Below are 20,632 nucleotides of genomic sequence, written 5' to 3'. Positions count from 1 at the left end.
TTTCTGCTCCCTTTCTGGAGCAATCGACAGCTGTTCCTGGAATGCGAGAAGTCCACAAGTCTGTCTGTTGCTGACTTGCTGTTCTCACTTGGCCAATGGTCAGAGTAGGAATGCTATTGACCTATTGTACATCCATGTTATGTGATACTGTCAATGACTGATGAGCTCAGGTTCATGGAACCCTGGTTGCAAGCCACATCACATCATGGATGCATGAATTCTTCATCCCATGAGGTGATGTTGCCTGGTGACAACGATGTGCCCTGTGTCTCCTGAACAGTTGCACCAGCGTGCTGTGCAGATGCAAACAGCTCAGGAGACGGCAACAACACCAGAGACAGGTGTGTTATGCGTACCAATCAGGCTAGGCTTGGCCAGGAACCAAACCACACCAACCATATGCATGTCCTTGGCCCAAAGAGACAAACCTGGGAGCATGTGAGCCATGGGCGCCACCGGGCAGCCCCAGATGGGGCGCCGGCCAGCCTGCCGCACCAACCACGTCGGCGAACTGATTGACCGGCGGCGCCCATGGATGATGGACCACACTCCACACGGCGGCCATCGGAAATCAGCAGGATGGGATAATGGATGATGAGCCAAGACTCCAAGAGGTCAAGATGGCTTCATGTATCTCCTGTGATCAGTCATAAATGGGTTTTGGTCATCTGGGAAGCATTTCGGTGCTGTGTTTCCCTGCTACATTTGATGTTTTATACTACTTGCACACAATCACCACAACTCTAAACACTACATTAAACTAAGAATCAAAGTTTAGCCTTCGGAACCTTGCCGAGTCAAACCACGCCTAATAATTTGGAATGGAGAGAGTAACATCATCGTATATATATGCATGGAACAAGTTTGAGTCTTTGCCTACCTCATTGAACCACAAATATTTTATCTTAGAAAGCACTCAACAGATATATTGCATCTTGTTAAATGACAAAAGGATTTGAAATACACTCGTTTTAATGGCTCTGCCTATCATTGGCGTTGATATGATCTCGTGGCAATTCAAATGGCAACATTCAAAACATTTTGCTTCATATCATAAACATTGCGTGACAAAATAGGGGCTCTTCTTCCCGAATCCTTTCAGCAGAATAATCATATGACCTGACTGTCCAACGAATTCCTTTTCATAAAAATTTGGAGCGCACTGATGGGCGACGACTTGACGTGGTACAGTGCAGCTGACAGGAACTTGTGTCGCCAAAGGGTGCACCCCTCTGTGTTCTGTGCCGACATTCCGATTTGGAGGACCAGAAGGCAAGATCATCTTAGGGCCTTTTCTCTTTTTCTTGTTTTTCAAATAGCAATTCGGTTCAACATGGTACAATTTTGAGGAAAAGTTAAGGCGATTATATATGCACTAGATTTTGTACAAATAAAAATAAAGCTTTGCGTGAGTGCTATTACAGGTTTCAAAGGTGGCGGATGCTTGGAAAAGGGAAAATAGAGGCAGGGTTTTCAGGGTGTAGAATTGCAGGTTTGTGGGTGAGGCATTCAAAAGGCATGCGTGTTTGTTGTCCCAGAAAATTTGTACTCTGCATGTACTATGTACGTGCTACTTTTTTCAATTCTTGTACGCCCTTAATGTTATTTATAAGATGTTTTAGTTACCAACTGAAATTGTCTAAGCTTGCTTTAGGTAGAATTAGGAGCATGTTCTACTAGGAGCTATGAGTTGCAAATACTAAAAAAAAAATCATGGGATGTCAAATAACAGTCGACTTAGAAAACTGTTTGTTTTAGTGAAATTCATCTTTCCTAATCCTGTTTTCACCAGCCAGATGTCTGTCCCACAGGCAGAGAAGCTTTCGTCGTCGAAGTGGGCGGAACAGGTGGGTCCCTGGTCCCACAGATCATATGAAATGAAGCCCAGTGGGCCCGCAACGTGGCTGGACTGTTGGGCAGCGTGTGGCCCACCTGGCCATGGAAAGAAGAGGAGAAGTGGCGTTCTCGGCCGGCTTGTGTGGCCCGCAGACGCAGGCACACCCATCGTCATCATTGTGGCTTGCTCCCTTGGCTCCTTTTCCACCCGTCCATGATTCCCAACCTTTCCACTGCATCTTCAGTTCTCCATGCTGCATCTTCACCAATAATCCATGCCTTTTTTTCTCCTATTTTTTTCATTTACAAATCATACGTGTGTGTGTGTGTGTGTGCAAGAAAATATAGATGGATGGAACCTAGCTTAGGTTGTCCTGGTGTTTGATGAAATTTAAGTGTAGCTAAGCTCCAAAAAAATGAAACGAATCGGTTTAAACAATGTTTAAGCTCTGCATGTATTAGGACTAAGTATAAGCGATTTCGTTGGTACGCTGCATCTTCATTGTACGTTGCAACATACTTGTAAGAATTTGTACGTGCAACTTGTGGAGCACGAGGCTGCAAGAAGTTGTTGCCATGTTTAGTCAAACTTGTCTACATGACTACATAGGACATGGTAAACCTATGGCCAGAACCAAAGTTTTCATCGTCTCTATTAGGTCAAACGTAGCATTCCTACAGTGAGCAGACGACGACTACAGTACACGTACGTTTGGAAACCTCTCCTACGGTGCCTTTTCATGTGCCCGGAAAAGGTGTTTGGGTCCGCGAGATACCGGAGGAGATCACAAGGCCGGGCACGCTAAAGATGAGCAAGATCGTCGATCGATCAGTGTGGCTGGCGAGACCGATGAAACAATATAAATGGAAGATCCATCTCGCTTTCTGTTGCTTGCTCTCGCATCACACATGGACGCACTGATTGCGAGCATGCTTGACACTATTGTAAAGCTCCGGCCATATCACCCAAAAAAGGCTTGCATATTCGCGACATGTTGCACGCCTAACTCCGGTCGGCTCAAGTCGATGAACACGTACTTGCTTGCACTTGCAGTACTGTATGTAGGTTCTTGGTCACCTTTTCATCTAGAAAGGGAAAACCTAATAGCTCATATAGTAGTGACCTATACGCGAGCGATGATTGGATTGGATTAGGTGAAATCTTTCTAAATTCAAACCACACCTATCCATTGCGATTATTTATCTTCAAATCCAAACTAAAACTATGTCTCGATCGTAAAGTGAGATGAGAGAAATGGATGCATGCATGCATTTGGTAGCACATTCCAAGGGGAAGGGAACAAGGTTCATATTGCATTGTTTCACCATGCACCCAACCTAACCACATGCATGCTGCATTCGTCGTCGTCCAATCATCCGGACATGGGTACGTACTACAGCCAATGAGCCATGGATTCGTTTGGCGTACAGCTCAAGCGAAATTCAGGACGGGTAAAACTAGTCATGTCGCCGTCGTCCCATCGAATCGCCCAATAATTCGGCATCAGATAGGATATCAGAGAGGAGCAAGCGAGGTCAAACGGATCCAACAAAAAATACGGCTTCGATCACGGTCAGCTAGGGTTAGTACAACTTCAACTCTTCACGCACGCATGCTGCTTGCTTGGAATGGTTGTGAGATACGCAGTTTCTTCATCGATCGTGCACGTCGACACACTGGCCTTTGGAAGATTATTGCTGGAGGAGGAGGTCTAGCGGTCAATCCACCATTGTTCATTAAAATTTTTTAATTGAGCTTTTAGAAATTTTTTATTAATTTAAAAGACTTGCAAAAATAGTTAGTATCAATTAAACGTACATACACGTAATTGTAAAAATAGGGCATGTCGGTCACCTGATAGCTAACTAGGGACCTATCAATCATCCAACGGATGAACAACCCTTCCAGCGGTTGGAAACCGCTATATGCCCGTGGAATCGATCCTATAAATTCGCAGATCGGATGTCCTACAAATGATATTTAAAAAGTCATAATTTTTCATATAATTTCAGACGAAGATGACACCTATAGCTATGTAGTTGAACACCTTTTCATTTGAAGCTGTTTAGATGCACAAAAGTGGCTAGACGACCGATTAAGAAAAACTAGATCATGCTACGTAAATATTTCCAAATAATATTTCTGGACATTCAAATAGATACATGCTAGGTAAATTGAGCTGGTTTGAGTTTTGTTATACACTAAGCTAGCTCGCGATTTCCATTAATTGTACATGATTTTTGTATAAATTGACTTGGTATTTGTAAACTCTGGCTATTAAAGGTTTGAAGAAGGAAAAGTTTGGTGTCTCATTAAAGTTCCGGGATGCATGAGAGAGAGTTCCAGGGATCCCCTGCTGAACAACAACAGCTATGCATCAATGATAGTTGGAGCAAGGGGGTCCTCTTCAGTGTATGTGTATCCATTAATATCAGTGTGGGGGCTGCATACACTCTGACTCATCTTCTCCGTTGTACTTGCAAACTTGCACATGCTTCTATTCCCCACTAATGCCTTCACTTTATATTAGCATAATATATTTTTATCACCACATGAGATTATTTCTACCATTTATTTGTGTCAATAACACGGTGCAAATTTTACAAAAATGTAAAAGAGGCCAATCAACAAGGTTAGACTGCATAGAGTGTCAAATCTGACATAAGTTAGACTTTATTTGGACCAATCAACAAGGATCGAAATGGTCTCATATGATGATCTGTGATAGAGGCCTGCGTACGGACAAACTTGCATAGAGTGTCAAATGCAAGTGACCAAACAAGGCTACTGGGTGCCCATAAGCCTGTGAAGTTGCTTTCAAAAAAGGTAAATGTTTGGATTTTGACAGTGCACCGAATTGAAGAAAGAACGCTAGCGGCTAGCTAGCTCTTGGCAACAAGGTCAAGCCGACAGTCCCCATTCCAAGCAATCTTTACCTCACTTTTTGTCCCCAAGTTAAAAGTCATGGTGTAGGCTTTCCATAGCAATTTACGTCATAATTTTAAATGAGATAATTAAATTAAATCTAGCATTGTTCATAAATGAAGAATACTACAGGAAAACTTGCTTTTTCCCCCCTATTGTAGCGATATTTTCCCTTGAGACTTACCAACTTAATTACCATTCACTCATTACCATCTGTTATGTATGTTTTTTTTAACCACAATGTTACCTATACACTCATCATATCATATCCAATTTGCACTAATATACTAAAATTTTGTTCGCGCTTTTGAGATTGCATAGACTTAAAGTACCATGATCCGCACGATCAATATTTAGCAAAGAATATCCCTTTTTTTCTTTAGCTTTTTACAAAGGTAGCGAACGAAAACCAATTATTGTAAAAGTTTTCTTGCGAGGAACTATTAAAAAACGTGCTCCTCATAATAATCCACTAGCCTACAATGTGTACCATCCGAACGATATTTAATAAACATAGAATCTGGCAACAGTGTCTCTGTCATGCTCATGTTTTGAACCTCGACTCACCAGTGTGTCCATGGCATGTGCTTATTTGAGCGAGCCTGGAGGCATCCATAATCTTCCTGTCAACTCAGCTGTCATTTAGTATATATTTGCATGTAGATAATATCTTAGCAGGAGAAGAAAGAAAAAAGAAGACAATATATTTGAAGTTGGGAGTCAAATGTGTGTCCATGTCCATAATGAACTTCAGGCAGCTCAGCTGGTAAGGTTCGTAAACTGAAACAATTGTGTTGTGACCATTTACCCCTTGAGAAAAAAACTGTTAGGTCTTGGGGATCTGCGAGAGCCAAATGAGGTAATCTGTACATGTAGAATGTAGGCAGGTAGGAACGGTGATCTTGGTATGTGAGAGTAGTACACTACAGAAAGTCACCAGATGCACAGATGAGTTGACAATATTCCTTGAGAATATTCACTGGTCATCACCGGCTGAGCATTACGCTGCCCAGTGATGCTCTGTTCAATTAACAATCATGTTAGCAGTGTGGTTGGAGTCTGTCCTAGGGGGTTATAGAATAGAAGAAGCTGCAAATTTTTTTTGCAGCCTACAAGCTGCCTTTTTTGATGGAAAAAATAAAAGGATAATGTAAAGGCAGACAGCAACCATCAACTGTGGCTCCAAGTGAGCATAAAAGAAGACAAACGACAGCACGACCCATGTACTGGAAATCTGCAATGAAACTGGGTGTGCCTGCTTGTATCCTTAAACTATTCATCAGTGGGCACACAGGCTTCTCTACCCTGCATCCTCCTGGTTCCTAGCCATCATCATCCTGACTCCACTGGTGCACATGCTTAACACAACAAATGCTTGCTTTAAACAATGATTAGAGTTGGTGGTTTGGTGCACAATACTTTCCCCACACACACAGTGACTAACTACAGGCTGTAAATTACTATTTGTGTGCATACATGTGATCTACATTCATGACTCATGGATATGCAGGTGTCAATGTAGAATGTAGATATACTCTCTTTACACTTTGGAGTCATTCAGGTGATTGTGAAGCTACATGTTCTTTTCCTCTTTGAGTAACACAAGACTACAACTGTGATCATAAGTCTTTTTTTTACTTGTCTTAATTTTGATGAAAATTCACTAGTGTTAAAGGCATTTTAGCCCTACTAGAAATAACAAATTTATTTTTGCTAGGTAACAAACTGATATTTTTTCCTATGCATACCTCAAACAATAACTTGTTTGTTAACGTCAGAAAAAAGTAATTGTTTTAATAAAGTAGATCATGGTGCACACAGGTCAAAGGAGATGAGCATCTGATGATAAAAAAAGTTTCTGGCTGTAACGTTGTAAGGGTGCGTTTGGCAGAGTTGCTAGAGCTCTGCCAAATAATTTTTTTAAGAGAAGTAATTCTCTGCTGATTCTGTGGAGTGATTTTCTGAAATGAACTAGGAGGTTGGAAGCTGAAAAGAAGTAATTCTCCGTGAAGCTGCTTTACCGTTTCATTTTGAGTGTTTCCTCCTTATCGTCTCCGAGGAAACAACCGAAGCAGTCAAAGAGCAAATCCCAACGTTAACAAATCGCAACAGACACTCACGCTAGTTCTTCCATATAAGAGTAAACCTCAACGGTAAAATAATATTCACAGTGACAGAGTAATTTCTCAGCCCAGGCCCACACACACCATGCTGACCAGTCGCGCAAGCACAGCACAAAAAGAAGAAAATTTAGAGAGAGAAAAATATTCCTCCAGAATTTATTTGTGTCTGATGCACCATTACTGTGGTACTGTCATTGTCCCTGCACATATCCCATCCAGAACAGTAAAAAAGTGAAAGTAACAAAGTGAAAATCCTGTGGCCAAACAAAGTTAACCCCACTGTGATATCACACACACTGTTACTGTTCTTTGCAGAACAAAGTACTCTGCTCCCCAAAAAAAATTGCACTGTCAAACTGATGTGCCTTAATCTTTGTCCTTTACTTTTCCTATAATAAATATAATTAAATAAACAATTAATACCCCCATCACTCCTCACCCCTTCCCCCACACACTGCATCCCATGATTGCAGCTGCTCTCCATCTCTCTCTCTCTGAGCCCAGGAGTGAGAACCCTCCCTTCCTCCCTCTCCTCCTCTGTTCGTGATGGTGGCGTTAATGTGGTGGTGAGAGTGATGATGGCGGCCTAGGGCTAGTGTGGGATGAGGAGCAGCTGCAGCTGGATCTCTTTCTTGGGGCTGCTGCAGCTGACCAAGATCTTCCTTCCTCTGACCTCCATGGTAAGTGCCTTTCTTCTTCTTCGATTTGGGTCTCGTTATTTAGGCAATGCTAGGCTGTATCGCAAGAATCCCCATCCGGGCTGGAAAAAGCTTGCCATTCCTTCCGTTTTCTGCCCGCGCGTTCGGCGATTTCGTGTATCTTGGGCATGGAAAGATGCCATCTTCCCGTTGTTCGTGTGCGTGTTCCGCTATTGTTAGCCTTCCTGGCCACTTTCTTCTCGTGTTCCTCGTGGCCATTTGCCAGGGCTGCGTATCAATCTCTGCCAAAATAGTCTCTTTTTGGTAGTGGCAGTATTTGTTCGGCGTTGGCCCTTGGTTTTCCGGCCATGGATTTGGGTTTGCCCACTGGTTCTTCAGGGAAATGGGGAATGCTTCTCTTGATGCCGTTCTTCTGACGCCAAGATTTTGCTTTCCGTTAACGGCGGAAGCGCGACGAGTCCGTCCTGCTTTTTTGGTAATTTCTGGACCCAATTTCGCCCCACTTTTCACTGCAGAGATTACGCTAGGAAATGCGGCGAGATTTCTCCCTTTCCTTCCACGGTTCTTGCGTTCATATTCAAATCCTCCTCGCTAGCAGCCGCAAAAGTAGCCGTTGCCTGGGTAGGATTCAGAGTCCGTTCCTTCCTCCCAAGGATTCCCCACCCCACTTCTTCTCATTTGACCCTGTCTCCAGCAGCATCCAGTTCATGAAAGGCTGCCGGTGTGATTTCCAGCTCTTGCTGCAGGTGTGGATTTCTTGCCGTCCTCTTCTTTTGGTGATTTCAGGCCTGGGGTAGTTGGGGTCATGGGCGTTCATCTTTATTGGCGTTGGTTGCGGGGTTTCTTTTCACTGACCTCCTTTGCCCTTTTCTTCTATGTACCATTTTTTTTTAACCATGGTTCGATGCGCCATTCGCAGCAGTGGAGGTAGCAGCTTCCATTCTGCAGCGATTTAGTTTCCTTGCTTGGGTGTCGTAGGGTGAGATTCGAGCCGTTCTCGAGGATTTTCTTCTGGAAGTTTTGCTCAGTTTTGTTTTAATTTTTTTTCGGTGTCCTTTTCCACTGAATTTGGGCTTTTGGGTTGGCAAAATCTGGGGACATTTTCTGATGTTGAAGAAATATTCAGCACATTGGGGGGTGCTCAGTTGTTGGTGGTGCTTCAGGATTTAGTCACTGAATCCCCTCAAACGGTCAAACCATAACACCGGAATCTTTGGAAAAAATACCGTTTCTCTGTTTCAAGGCCGTTCCAGGCTGGGTCACTCGGTTTCAGAAGTAATTTATTGCATGAACGTGTAGCTAATCTGAATCTTTGACTCTTGGACTGTGTTGAGATGTCGAATGAAGAAATATAATAGAGTCATTCTTGCTATCTACTGCAACTTTGATCTGTGAACTTTCTTGGCCTCACAGGGCGACCTACCATAATTGTCCCTACATTTCGTTTTCAGTTCTGCCACTAAGTTCCAGGCTACTAATGTCCTTTTGCCCAAGGTGCTAATTTTGGAAGTTTCTGATGTTCTGCAGGTAGTCGGTTTGTAGTAGATTTTAGAGCAGATTACATTCTAGTTGCTGGGATCTACTGCAGGGGCTTTGAAGTTGCAGAAGGTTTACTTTGAGGCCAGGTAGTGTTGTTCGGTTTGCTTAGCTGGCTTCGATGGCGATGTCGCCGTCCAATCCAATGCGCAAGTACTCTTGGTGGTGGGATAGTCATATATCCCCGAAGAACTCAAAATGGCTCCTAGAAAATCTTACAGGTATACTTTATTTTATTACTATGGTGATTTAAGTTTTGGTCCAAAAATTATGGTTACCCCGTTCACTAGCAAAAGCAGTTATGTACTTAAACATGAGCACTAGGCTTTGTTACTAATTTACTTCAGTCATCGTAGCGCAAAACAAGGAAAGATTTTCCATGTTATCTTATTGTGTTCAATCCAACATCTCTTGCCATATGATGTTATGGGTCATTGGCACATTGCATGATTCAATCAAGGAATAAATGGGCTGTGATACAGTTATCTTAGTACTGTCTTGTTTATTTTTCAAGCATTTAACTGTAAGAACAGAAGTACTTAATGATAACACATGTATGCAGTTCAAAGCCCTGATTCTGATCTAGTGTTGTGTCTTATATTACATTTTTTGTGGAAAGATCAGCAGATTGTGTTGAGGACAAGCATATAAACAACTTCACCTCTGGCATATAAGCTTATGGCATTCATTTTAGCTATTCTATAACTGAACCACTAAATTTGGTCAAAGAAATTCGAATCCAATTGGGTACTATGAGAGCTAGGTTTCCTATAAAAAAGCGAGTAGATGTTGGGTGTTCTTGATGCTTTATTTCTCCTTTTGCTACATTTAATTGAAGCCTGGACTGAACCAGTGTTTATTAATGTGTGGTCACACAGATATGGATAGCAAAATCAAAGTGATGATCAAGATTATCGATGAGGATGCTGACTCATTTGCAAGAAGAGCAGAAATGTATTATAAAAGGCGCCCAGAACTGATGTCTTTGCTTGAGGAGTTATACCGTGCTTATCGAGCTTTAGCTGAAAGATATGATCATGCAGCTGGAGAACTCCGACAGGCCCATAAAAAAATGGCAGAAGCATTTCCTGATGAGTTTCAGTTGGACTTTGATGATGATCTGCCAACAGAAACTGCATCTACTGAATCTGAAACAGACAATCGTGACATGACTCCATTTTTCCTTTCATTCATCAAGGCTGGTGATTCAAAAAAACGTGCTAAAGGTACTCCCTACATAGTTTAATTCCGCAACAAGCACAATATCCTAATACTTGCCAGATCAAACTAATATGTTCGTATTGCAGATGACCAAGATCATGAGAAGCTGCAGAAAGAGATATCTAGCTTGTCAAAGGAAAATCAAGACCTCAAGAAGAAGATTTCATCAGTATTAGAAAAGAGCAATAAGGCTGAATCTGAAGTGAGTTCTCTCAAGGCGGCCCTTGCAGATCAAGAATCAGAGAAGGAAGCTGCATTTTCACAATGCCAGCAATCCAGTGATCGACTACAGAGCCTCAAGTCTGAAATATTGCATACCCAAGAGGAGTTCAAGAGACTTAAAGAGGAGATGGAAAATGGACTACAGAATTTGAGCACCGCAGAGGAAAGGTGCCTTCTCCTTGAGAGAGCTAACCAGAATTTGCATCTGGAGCTAGATAATCTGAAGCTTGCCTCAAAAGAGAAGCATGATGAGCTAAATGAGAAGCACATTGAGTTGGAGAAGCTTAGCATCTCTATACAAGAGGAGCAACTCAAGAGCATGCAAGCAGAAATGGCCCGGCTATCTTTGGAGAAGCAATTGGCACAAGCACAGGAGAAGCTAAGACTTTTGTCTCTTGAAAAGCATGGTGAAGCAAGTAAGATTGAGAACATTGAAGCAACCAAAGTTCAACTTCAAAAGGAATTGGAAACTATTCGAGAAGAGAACCGAAAATTGGATGATCAAAACCACTCCTCTGCCTCTGTGATAATCCGTCTGCAGGATGAGATAATTTCTTTGAAGAATACGCAGCGGCGCCTTGAGGAAGAGGTGTCTCGGCATGTGGAGGAGAAAAGGGTGCTTCAGCATGAGCTTTCATACCTCAAAGATAACAAGGGCGACTTGGATAGGAAGCACTTTTCGATCAAGGAGCAAATCCAAGTGGTGAATTTCAATGTAGAATCACTCCAATCACTTGCACAAGAGGTGAGGGATGGAAATGTTGAGCTAAAAGAGACCATAAAAAATCATGAGGGTGTAAAAGCCTTGTATGTTGAGAATCTAATGCTACTGGAGAGGACGTTGGAGAAAAATGCTCATTTGGAGAGATCCCTTTCAGCTGCAACTACTGAAATTGAAGGATTGCGGGACAAGAAGGTTGCATTGGAAGAATCATGCAAACACCTTAATTCCAAGGTTAACGGCCATCAGTCTGAGAGAGCCATGTTTGTTGCACGGATTGAGGGTATTTCTCATACCATGGAGAAGCTATCAGAGAAAAATGTATTCTTGGAAAATTTGTTGTCTGACAATAATACAGAGCTTGAGATCCTTAGAAGGAAGCTGAAAGATTCAGAGGAATCTACTCATACATTCCGCAACCAGAATTCTGTACTTCGATCTGAAAAGAGAACTCTTATGCGTGAGGTATGATGCTTGAAATCTCTTGCTTTCTGGTTATTTTCATTGTAGTTTCAAAACTATGTAAATTGATCCCTGGATACCTTAATATTGCCAGGTGGATAGCATCAACAGTGCTCTACTCAGTTTGGAAACCCAATATGCAGAGTTAGAAGGGCGATGCTTGGATCTTGAGCAGGACAGAGACAAGGCCCTAGATGAAGTGATCAAACTACGAGAGCTGTTGAGGCTAGAAAAGGAAAGGCACAAAGAAGCCACCAGCTCAGACATAACTCAATTCAGTGCTATACAGAAGCAGATAAGTCTACTGCTAAAAGAAGTTAAGCACAAGGAGAACCAGCTTCAAGAGGAGGAGCACAAGATTGTTGAAGCTCAGACTGAGATTTTTATCTTACAGAGGTGCTTAGGTGACATGGCCGAAGCAAATTCTGATGTTGTGGCTCAATTGCAGAAGCAACAAGAGGTATGCAAGGTTCAAGAGGAGAAAGCTGATTTCTTGTCACAAAACAACCAGCTGCTGACAGAAGGGATTGGTTCTGTGATGGAAGTACTGCATCTGGATGAGAAATATGGATCATTGGATCTAATGAAGATTGATGTAGTTGTGCAGCTCCTCTTACATGAGATCAAGTGCCTGCTGAATACTATTTCTGATGCTCAGGATGTGAAGCAGAACCAGATCCTTGAGAAGTCGCTTGTTGTCACGCTTCTGGAGCACTTTGGGAGAGAGGTAGCTGACCTAAGGTCAGAAAGGAGTGTTCTGAAGCAAGAGTGGCAAGCACAAAGCGATGAGCTGGTGAAGCTGCAGAGTGAAAGGCATGACCTCCTAAAGATCAGCTGCGAGCTACGGAAGGAGATGGAAGCTCGTAACCGCAAAGTGGATGAGCTGAAATCCGAGGCAAAGTTCTTGGTTAGACAACTCACAGAGCTGCAAGAATCACGACAATCATTGCAAGCAGAGATTATCAAGCTGATAGAAGAGAACACCTCACTGTCTAGCAAAGTTTATGGCTCTAGGGAGAAGGAAAAGTCATTTGAAGATGATTTCAGCACTCTTGTTGGTGAAGCAGTCAGGACAGACATCCTTGGTGTCATTTTTAGAAGCCTTCATGATGAGAGGACATCACAATTGCAGTGTTTGCATGAGGATTTTGGGTCTCTACATGCAGCAGGAAACGAGCTTTATCAGGAAATCAAGCTGATGAACAAGAAGCTTGGAGACCTACAACTCGAGAACAACTATCTTGAGAAGGAACTCAGTAGAACTCTGAGCATCTGTGACGGCTCTGGTGCGGAAATTTCAATTGGATCCAGAAGGCGTGCGATGAGGAGAGATACCAAGCTATTGAAATCCGGCAGGAAAAGCCAAGAGACTGGACAGAACATGGAACAGCGAAAAGAAGTTGACAATGCTGGCCTTGAGAAATCGAACGAAATGCTAAGGGAGGAGCTCCAGAAGTTGAAAAGTGAACTGCAGGTGCTTAGGAGCAAAGAACAGCCTGTGATTGATGTGAAATCTTGCGACGCGGAGATCACTAAACTGCTGGCCAACATGCAACTGGCCACTGCCAATGCGTCTCTCTTCAAGGAGAAGGTCCTTGAGCTCATCGTGACATGCGAAAGTTTTGAGATCAGTGACATGGTGCAGAAGGAGGTGTTGAAGGAGGAGATCACTCGGAGGAACTCTTATGTGGATGAGCTGAAGGATAAGCTAAATGCCGTGGAGATTGAGAACAGAAGGCTGAAGGTTGATCTGAATGGTGACTTCACACTGCTCGGAGCACTGCAAACTGAAGTTGATGCCCTGGAGAAACAAACCTTGTCGCTGGCCAAGGATTGCTTGCCACCAAGCATGCTCAAGGAGGTATGTTTATATTTGTTCCATATTTCTGTTTGCATTTTCCCAGAACTGTTGATGTTGAAGATCTAGTATATACTACTTAAGAAGTCTAAAATTTGTCTAACAAGCAGTTCCAGCATCTAGAAACTGTGATATTGTTATTTTCTTCTTACTAATGAGACTCATTCTGCTTATTGTTTCTGCCAGGAGAATGCATTGTCACCTCAACTGTCAAAGATTGCTGTGCGCCCAAGCGAAGATCAAAACACGACGAAGATGGTGAAAGACATGGAGTTGCAGAAACTCCATGGAACCATCAAAGCCCTCCAGAAAGTGGTGTCGGATACAGGGGTTGTTCTGGAGCAAGAGAGGCTCGACTTCAACAACAACCTCCAGGACGCGAGGAAGCAGATCGAGATGCTGAAGCTTAAGGAGATCCTGGACAGTGACGCCAGCGACGTGAACTACGAGCGCATGATGAAGGACATACAGCTGGACCTCGTCCAGACTCCCAGCCGGCGTGCTGCCTCGCACGGCCACCACAGGAAGAAGAAATCGGTTGCAGGGCAGTCTGACGACAAGATGCTCGCGCTGTGGAGCGTGGACCGGGTGAGCAGCGGCAGCCGCAGGCACGACGTGGACCTGCGGCCACCGCAGAGCGAGGCGGCCGAGAACGACAACAAGGGCAAGAAGCGGTCGTGCTCCGAGCCAGTGGTGACCGTGAAGGACCTCGGTGTCGACAAGCAGGAGGTCCTCCCGCGGCCTGTCGTCACCACGGTGGCAACCACCACGATGGAGCCGCAGCGGGAGTGGAAGAAGAAGGTGATCGACCGGCTGTCCTCGGAGGCACAGCGGCTCCGGGACCTCCGGTCCATTGTCCAGGAGCTGCGCGGCGGTGTGGAGGCGTCGTCGGATGCTGAGCTGGACGGCGTGAAGGTGCAGATGGCCGACGCGGAGGACGCCATCGAGGAGCTGATCGACGCGAACGGGAAGCTCCTGAAGAAAGCTGAGGAGTTCACGTCGGCGGCTGCGGGCGACGACGTGGACCTCCGCAGCCGGAGCCAGCGCAAGATCCTGGAGCGCGTGCGCAAGATGTCGGAGAAGGCCGGGCGGCTGGAGCTGGAGCTGCAGCGGTTCCAGCACGCGCTGCTGCGGCACGAGGAGGAGCGCGCGGCGCGGCGGGCAGCCAAGGCAGCGGCCACCGTGCAGGTGCAGCGGCGGTCGCGCGTGCAGCTGGTGGAGTACCTCTACGGGCGGCGGCGCGACAGCCGGCGGCCCAAGCAGAAGACCCGCGGGCCGTCCTGCTGCATGAGGGCCAAGGCCATCGATGACTAACTCCCCCATGCTCTCGTTCAGAGCTTAGAAGCTCAGTCAGAAGCTATTAAAACTACCACTGGTTAATCTTCAGGACTTCTAATTTAAGCAACAAGCGAAATGTCCATGTTCACGTTTAGCAGCCGGGTATCACCGTTAATGGTTGTTTTATTAGAAATTCTTGGATTCAGGGACAAAATTCAAATCAAACGCTAAAAGTTCTTATATTTAGGCATGGAGGGAGCAGCGTCAATAGCGGCGCCATTTGGTGTACTAGAGCATGTATCATAAATAGAAATAATAAAAATAAATTTATATACCTATGTATCACAATCACGAAATATACAAAATCTATTTTTTCCTCATCGTGTAGGATATTGACATTTTACTCTTGTATGAAAATGCAAACATTACAACTTGCTTCTGCCTGAAAATGAATTAGAATAACCAAGAAACAGAACTGCCATTGCCTACCCGCAAGATGAACCAAGGGCTTTCCCCAAAGGACTTTGCTTGCCTGATTGATCTTTCTGCTGCTTTAGTTAACAGGACATCATTAGCATTTAATCCTGGTAAGCAGTCTGCAGAAACCTATTCAAAATGCATCAGGACACAATACAATCGTGATGAAGAAACATTGTTGGCCTTTATGCAATCTCGCAGATTTATTACATTGTAGACAATTTGATTTTGTCCAGTAGCGTGAACAGCAGATTGGGTTATTAGCAACAATTTGTGGTACATAACATAATGGTTTATAGATAAAGAAAATAAATACCAACAAGGAGTACCATTGGATTCTTTTATGTTACATTGCAGGCTTGCAAAGCCAGGTAGCACCATGCTTGGTTCTCAGCAGTGATTGTCTGTGTGACCAAATAGAATTTAGATGGTAAGAACAGATAAAGTTATTCTTTACAAGTTATTTATAATCTCATGGGCAAAAGCATCCAAACGTCCCCTAGAACCTCAAGGCTTGCATACCCAAATAAAACAGAACACCATGTGAACCTGAACAAGCAAGGGCATCCTGGAGACCACAAAAATCATGGACCAAAACTTACTTCTCCTTCAAGCTGATATGAAGACCCTCAAGGCAACTAAATATGGAGTGGCAAGCCTCGCCAATATAGAAAAGACTTCCATTCCCTTCCTGCAGTATGGTTTGAAAGAGCACTATAACAAAAATGGACTACTCGTATCAGCTATACTATGCAAAAATGGACTGATCAGCTTGAAGATCTATCAGAGATACTGGCTCTGCAGAGGCAACTAGTTTTTAAAGAAATTATTCATCAACTTTCTCTCCTGGTTACATCATTGGGATCAAGTGCGAACAAATTTAAATTGGTTCATGATAGAAAAGTGTCAAGGATAAACTTCCAACCGCAGGCTGGTGTGGAGCAGAGGGAGAAAGAGAGGAGAGGAGGGAGAAGGGTGGTGGGGCCCATAGGGGCAAAATCGTCTTTTCACAGGGTATTTAACTGTTCACGGATGGAAAATCCAACAGAGTGTCGTATAAGGAATGAAAGTTGAACTCGGTGTCAAATAGGGAACGAAAATTTTCTGAGGACAAGAAAGGAACGAGTACTTTTTCTAGTTCCAAATAGGGAATTCTCTTCGGGAGCCATGGAGCCCCGAATTTAGCCCACGAAGCACAGCTGCTGTCGCACTAGCCTGCTCACCTGCACGCCTCCAGCCCAGCAGCCCTCCACCGCTTTCTTCTCTCTCACGGTCTCACCTGCTCTCCCCGTGACCCTATCGGCCTCCATCCCATCCCCACTCCCCAGCGGCGGCCGCGACCGCCGCGCCGTCGGGTCATCCGTGCCCCACGCCCTCGCCCGTGCCGCCCCCTACCCCGCACCCTTGCCCCTCACCCTCACCCTCGCCCGCGCTGCACCTAGCCCCGCACCCCCGCCCTGACCTGCCCCATTGCCGCTCACTATTCTGTCGCGCCGCCGTCATTCCCCCTCACCAATCCCCGCTCCGCTAATTCCAAAACCTATCGGCACCATAGCCGACAGCGGCGGTGGCTACTATCCGTTCGTTCCTACGGAGGCCCAATTCTGGTCGATGGTAATGAATGTGAAGGCGTCTTTACAGATCAGTGGCTATCTCCTCCCCGACTACGAAATTATTGAGGCCCTGAAGGCATCCCATATGGATCAATAGCAGACTCTGAATTTGTTTCTCTACAAGTACACCTTGGTCCCAGGTACCTCCAGTTCCTCCCAGGTCTCTCGCCTTCTACCTCCCATCTCATCAAGATTTCGGTAGAAATTAACAAATGCACCTTTAGGACTGATTGCTGGCGGAGCGTCCGCACCTGCCTTCTACGCTATCCCCACCAACCCAGGTATCTCCCATCTCACCCCCAAACCCAATAGCAGGTATGATTTTGGGGAATTTAACTATCACAGCAATTTCAGGACAGTATAGGCCTCTTGGAGCTTACAACCAACATACTATTCCAACAATGCCTCATCAAAGCCAATCACCTTTAGTTCCTGGCAGAGTGTCCCCACTCCAATTTGATGCCTTCTACGCTATCCCCGCCAACCCAAGTATCTCTGCTTCCTCTCACGCCTCCTCCCTCCCTACCTTCCTGCTCCCTCTCAAATCTCCCTCCCATCTCACCCCCAAACCCAATAGCAGATATGATTTTAGGGAATTTAACCATCACAGCAATTTCAAGAAAATATAGGCCTCTTGGAGCTTACAACCAACCGACTGTGCAAACAGTGCCACATCAAAACAAATCACATCCGATATTTGAAACTGCTGATAAAGGTAATCTTTGAGCATGCAGCACCTAATGTACTTTGAAGCCCAAAAATGGGTCCGGTCTCGGTGGCACAAAGTTGTGCTCATGCACCTCCTTGGAATTCAAGCCCGACCACTATTTACCATTGCCATTCTGGTTTTCAGGAGCTCATTTCCTCAGTGAGCAGAGTTCGATTAGTGGATCTACTGGCCAACCTCACTACCTTCCTTAGGCTCATCCGATAGCCAAGGTAATTTATGAGCACCAATCCCACCGCACGGGTTATCCAGTCTTGTTGGCACAGTTCAGATTCATGTACCCCTTGGAAAGCACTGTCATTGATTACAGTTACCTTTGTTATTTTCAGGATCCCTGCATATTGTTGGCCCTGATCAAGTTAATCCGCCACCTCTCATGTCACCTCAGATGCCGGGCCTAAAAGTAGGCAGCATAAAAGCCTGTCAGCCCCAGTCAGCCCAAGAGCAAGCTCCCCCAAAGAAATCAGCCCCAGAATGGTCAGGCCAGTAGCAGCGGCTCAGAGTTATGGAACATATCGGTGGATGAATTGGTGCGCCAGTACTACAAAGGAACACTGGCGAGATGGTTGAAGCTGCACTTAAGAATCCCTGTGCGGGTCTCCAAGAGGAGGGAAACTAATTTACTCTGCCAAGCCTACAGGGTTGTTATACGTTAGTTCCGTAATGGAAAGAGTTGGGGGTGAAAACATGCGGGTGAGAAATGATAGCAAATTTTTCATTGGTAATGGAAAGAGTTGGGGGTGAAAACATGCGGGTGAGAAATGATAGCAAATTTTTCATTGATTTCCTTGCAAATCCTGACGCCATATTGAAGGATTTCTTGGCATACAAAATGTGACCGAGTCTGTGCTCGACAAGCATTTCTTGCTTGATGGAGAACTCCCAATCTATGTTGGACACCTAAAATAATTCTGTAAGAAATTATGTGACATGGGAGCTGATTGTCTTGAGAAGTCTGATAAAGTTAATAGATATCTGGATATTATCTGGAATCATATGTGTTTTGATTATTCATGGAAATGGGTATTGCCTGGTTCACTTATACTACATTTGGACTTGTAACATGAGCCTGATAACTTGAGCTGATCTTGTATGTTGACAGATACAACCTCTGCGGTCACCTAAAAAGGTTGAGATTCTGGTTGCATTTCTGTTTGACAAATTCATAGCTGAAGCTATTTCTAACCTTAAATTGGAGCCCTAACTCGACCAAAACCAATTGTAAGTCTTAGATAAGCTCTTTTGACTTTTTTAATAACAAATAGTCCTAACATCAAGTCAAGGCAGCCGATTACAGCACTTGGTACTACCCGTTCGTTCCTAGGAGGCACAATTCTAGTCGATGGTAATAAATGTGAAGGTGTCTTTATAGATCAATGGCTATCTCCTCCCCGACTAGAAATTATTAAGGCCCAGAAGGCATCCCATATGGATCAGCAGTAGGCTCTCAATTCGTTGCTCTACTAGTGCAACATCTTGGTCTCAATTCCAAGTCTATACAATACATATCTGTCCTGCTGCGCTCGAGTACATATGTGAAATTTTGTTTAAGTGTTCATAATAATTCATGTTTTGTTTCTAAATTTATACCATTCTAGTACATATTCTTCAAACAATTTGAACATCTTTCTTTTAGTGAAACAAAGATTATTATCAATATTCATATTTAAACAAGCGTGGAAGAATGAAGGGTCACGCGTCAAGCCCGAGACAATCATTAAGATGATGGATAGTTGGATTGAAATAAGACTATTAAAAGAGAATTTTTCAGATTTGGAAATAACCCTATCAAATGAGAATGGAGGGAGTACACGATAATATTTATGTAGCAATGTCAATATCCATTACGTATAAAATCTTTTATCCAGAAACATCTTTAAAAGTAGAAAACTTTAGGTGGTCTCTCTAGAATCTTCAAAAAATTGTATATCTATTTAGTTTTAATAACATTGTACTTTTTTAAAAAAATGTTTTTTAAGTATTTTTTAATATGGGGAGCACTAAAACAAGAATATGCAAAAAAAAATAGTGTGTTTATATCCTTAGATATTCTTCTCAGCTATACATTTGATTTGTCACAAAGTTTACTGTTTCGGCATGCCGACCGACGGTATCATGGCCGATATACATTTTTCTCGTTTAGAACGCAGACGCTGCTAAATATCATAAACACCCATGAAACAAAATTTTATACGCTTGGAACAAAAAAAATGTATACCAGGACAATTAGTATACAAACTCATGAAGAGAAAATGCACAGAACATAAGATAAGAACTTGTGGAACAAAATTTTATACTCATGAAACAAAAACAAACATATACATGTAGAACAAATTATAGGACCTACGGAACAAAAATATACGCATGGAAGAAATTGTAGGGCCCCTAGAAAAAAATATACACATACAATAAATCATAAAACTAGTGGAACAAAAATTTATATGCTTTGGGAAAAAAAACTTTATACCATTAACAATGCCCGTTACCATGCCGTCCCGGAGCTCCCTCTGTGTTCATCGGACACTGGTAAGCCCCCTCCCCGAAACCCGTGACCCTGAAAGCTCGCTGGAGGGAGAGAAGGAGGGGAAATATGTGGGAAGAGAAAATTTGGAGTGTGAGAGATGTTAAGCACTGAGTATCATATAGCAATTCCGTAGATAATCTTCAGAATAAGTTACGGCTTAAATGATGTCAAGAGATTGGAAAAGAAAATTAAAAGGGACCAAGAGAAATATACTGCATTAACATAATAACGTTAAAAGGGAATTTTGCAGTTGAACCTAGCACAAGTGGAAAGTTCCATCGCGCCAGGTCCGCCCTTCACTAACACAACCTCCAGGCCACGAGAGCAGAGCTGCGTCCTTGCATGGCGCAGGAGCCGAGCATGGGAGCCGAGTCCGTCCGCAGCGTCGGATCGAAGGGGCGTCCACGCGTCGTTCATCAAGGACGGTATGCACGGATGGCAGTTTGCGT

The 20,632-nt window shown here is 43.9% G+C and overlaps 1 protein-coding gene and 1 long non-coding RNA gene across 4 annotated transcripts; both read left to right on the top strand.

The window, feature by feature from the left end:
• The first annotated feature begins 7,327 nt into the window (after positions 1–7,327).
• Positions 7,328–15,176, top strand: LOC101772002 (protein NETWORKED 1D). The gene is made up of 6 exons (XM_004963057.2): positions 7,328–7,565; positions 9,072–9,301; positions 9,959–10,306; positions 10,388–11,709; positions 11,801–13,567; positions 13,751–15,176. Exons 2-6 carry the CDS (start codon positions 9,202–9,204, stop codon positions 14,876–14,878), a joined length of 4,665 nt encoding a protein of 1,554 aa, XP_004963114.1. The 5' UTR covers positions 7,328–7,565; positions 9,072–9,201; the 3' UTR covers positions 14,879–15,176.
• Positions 15,177–16,538: 1,362 nt separating this feature from the next.
• Positions 16,539–18,673, top strand: LOC101771719. Of its 3 annotated transcripts, none has more exons than XR_001163483.2 (4): positions 16,539–17,072; positions 17,157–17,213; positions 17,287–17,871; positions 17,989–18,673. It is a non-coding gene; the product is annotated as an uncharacterized LOC101771719 (long non-coding RNA). The 3 variants fall into 3 exon arrangements; XR_214970.3 differs by having other exon boundaries at positions 16,547–17,072; positions 17,157–17,647; positions 17,786–17,871; XR_001163482.2 differs by having other exon boundaries at positions 16,541–17,072; positions 17,157–17,871.
• The last annotated feature ends 1,959 nt before the right edge of the window (positions 18,674–20,632 follow it).

Source organism: Setaria italica, chromosome III (assembly GCF_000263155.2).
Source record: "Setaria italica strain Yugu1 chromosome III, Setaria_italica_v2.0, whole genome shotgun sequence".
NCBI lineage: Eukaryota > Viridiplantae > Streptophyta > Magnoliopsida > Poales > Poaceae > Setaria > Setaria italica.
This window is presented reverse-complemented; position numbering and strand designations above follow the sequence as displayed.

Bases quoted from the DNA above. Each gene is read 5' to 3' on its own strand.
- LOC101772002 (XM_004963057.2), top strand. From the start codon at position 9,202: ATGGCGATGTCGCCGTCCAATCCAATGCGCAAGTACTCTTGGTGGTGG. The intron at 11,710-11,800 runs GTATGATGCTTG...TAATATTGCCAG, and splicing joins AGAGAACTCTTATGCGTGAG to GTGGATAGCATCAACAGTGC. The intron at 13,568-13,750 runs GTATGTTTATAT...TGTTTCTGCCAG, and splicing joins CACCAAGCATGCTCAAGGAG to GAGAATGCATTGTCACCTCA.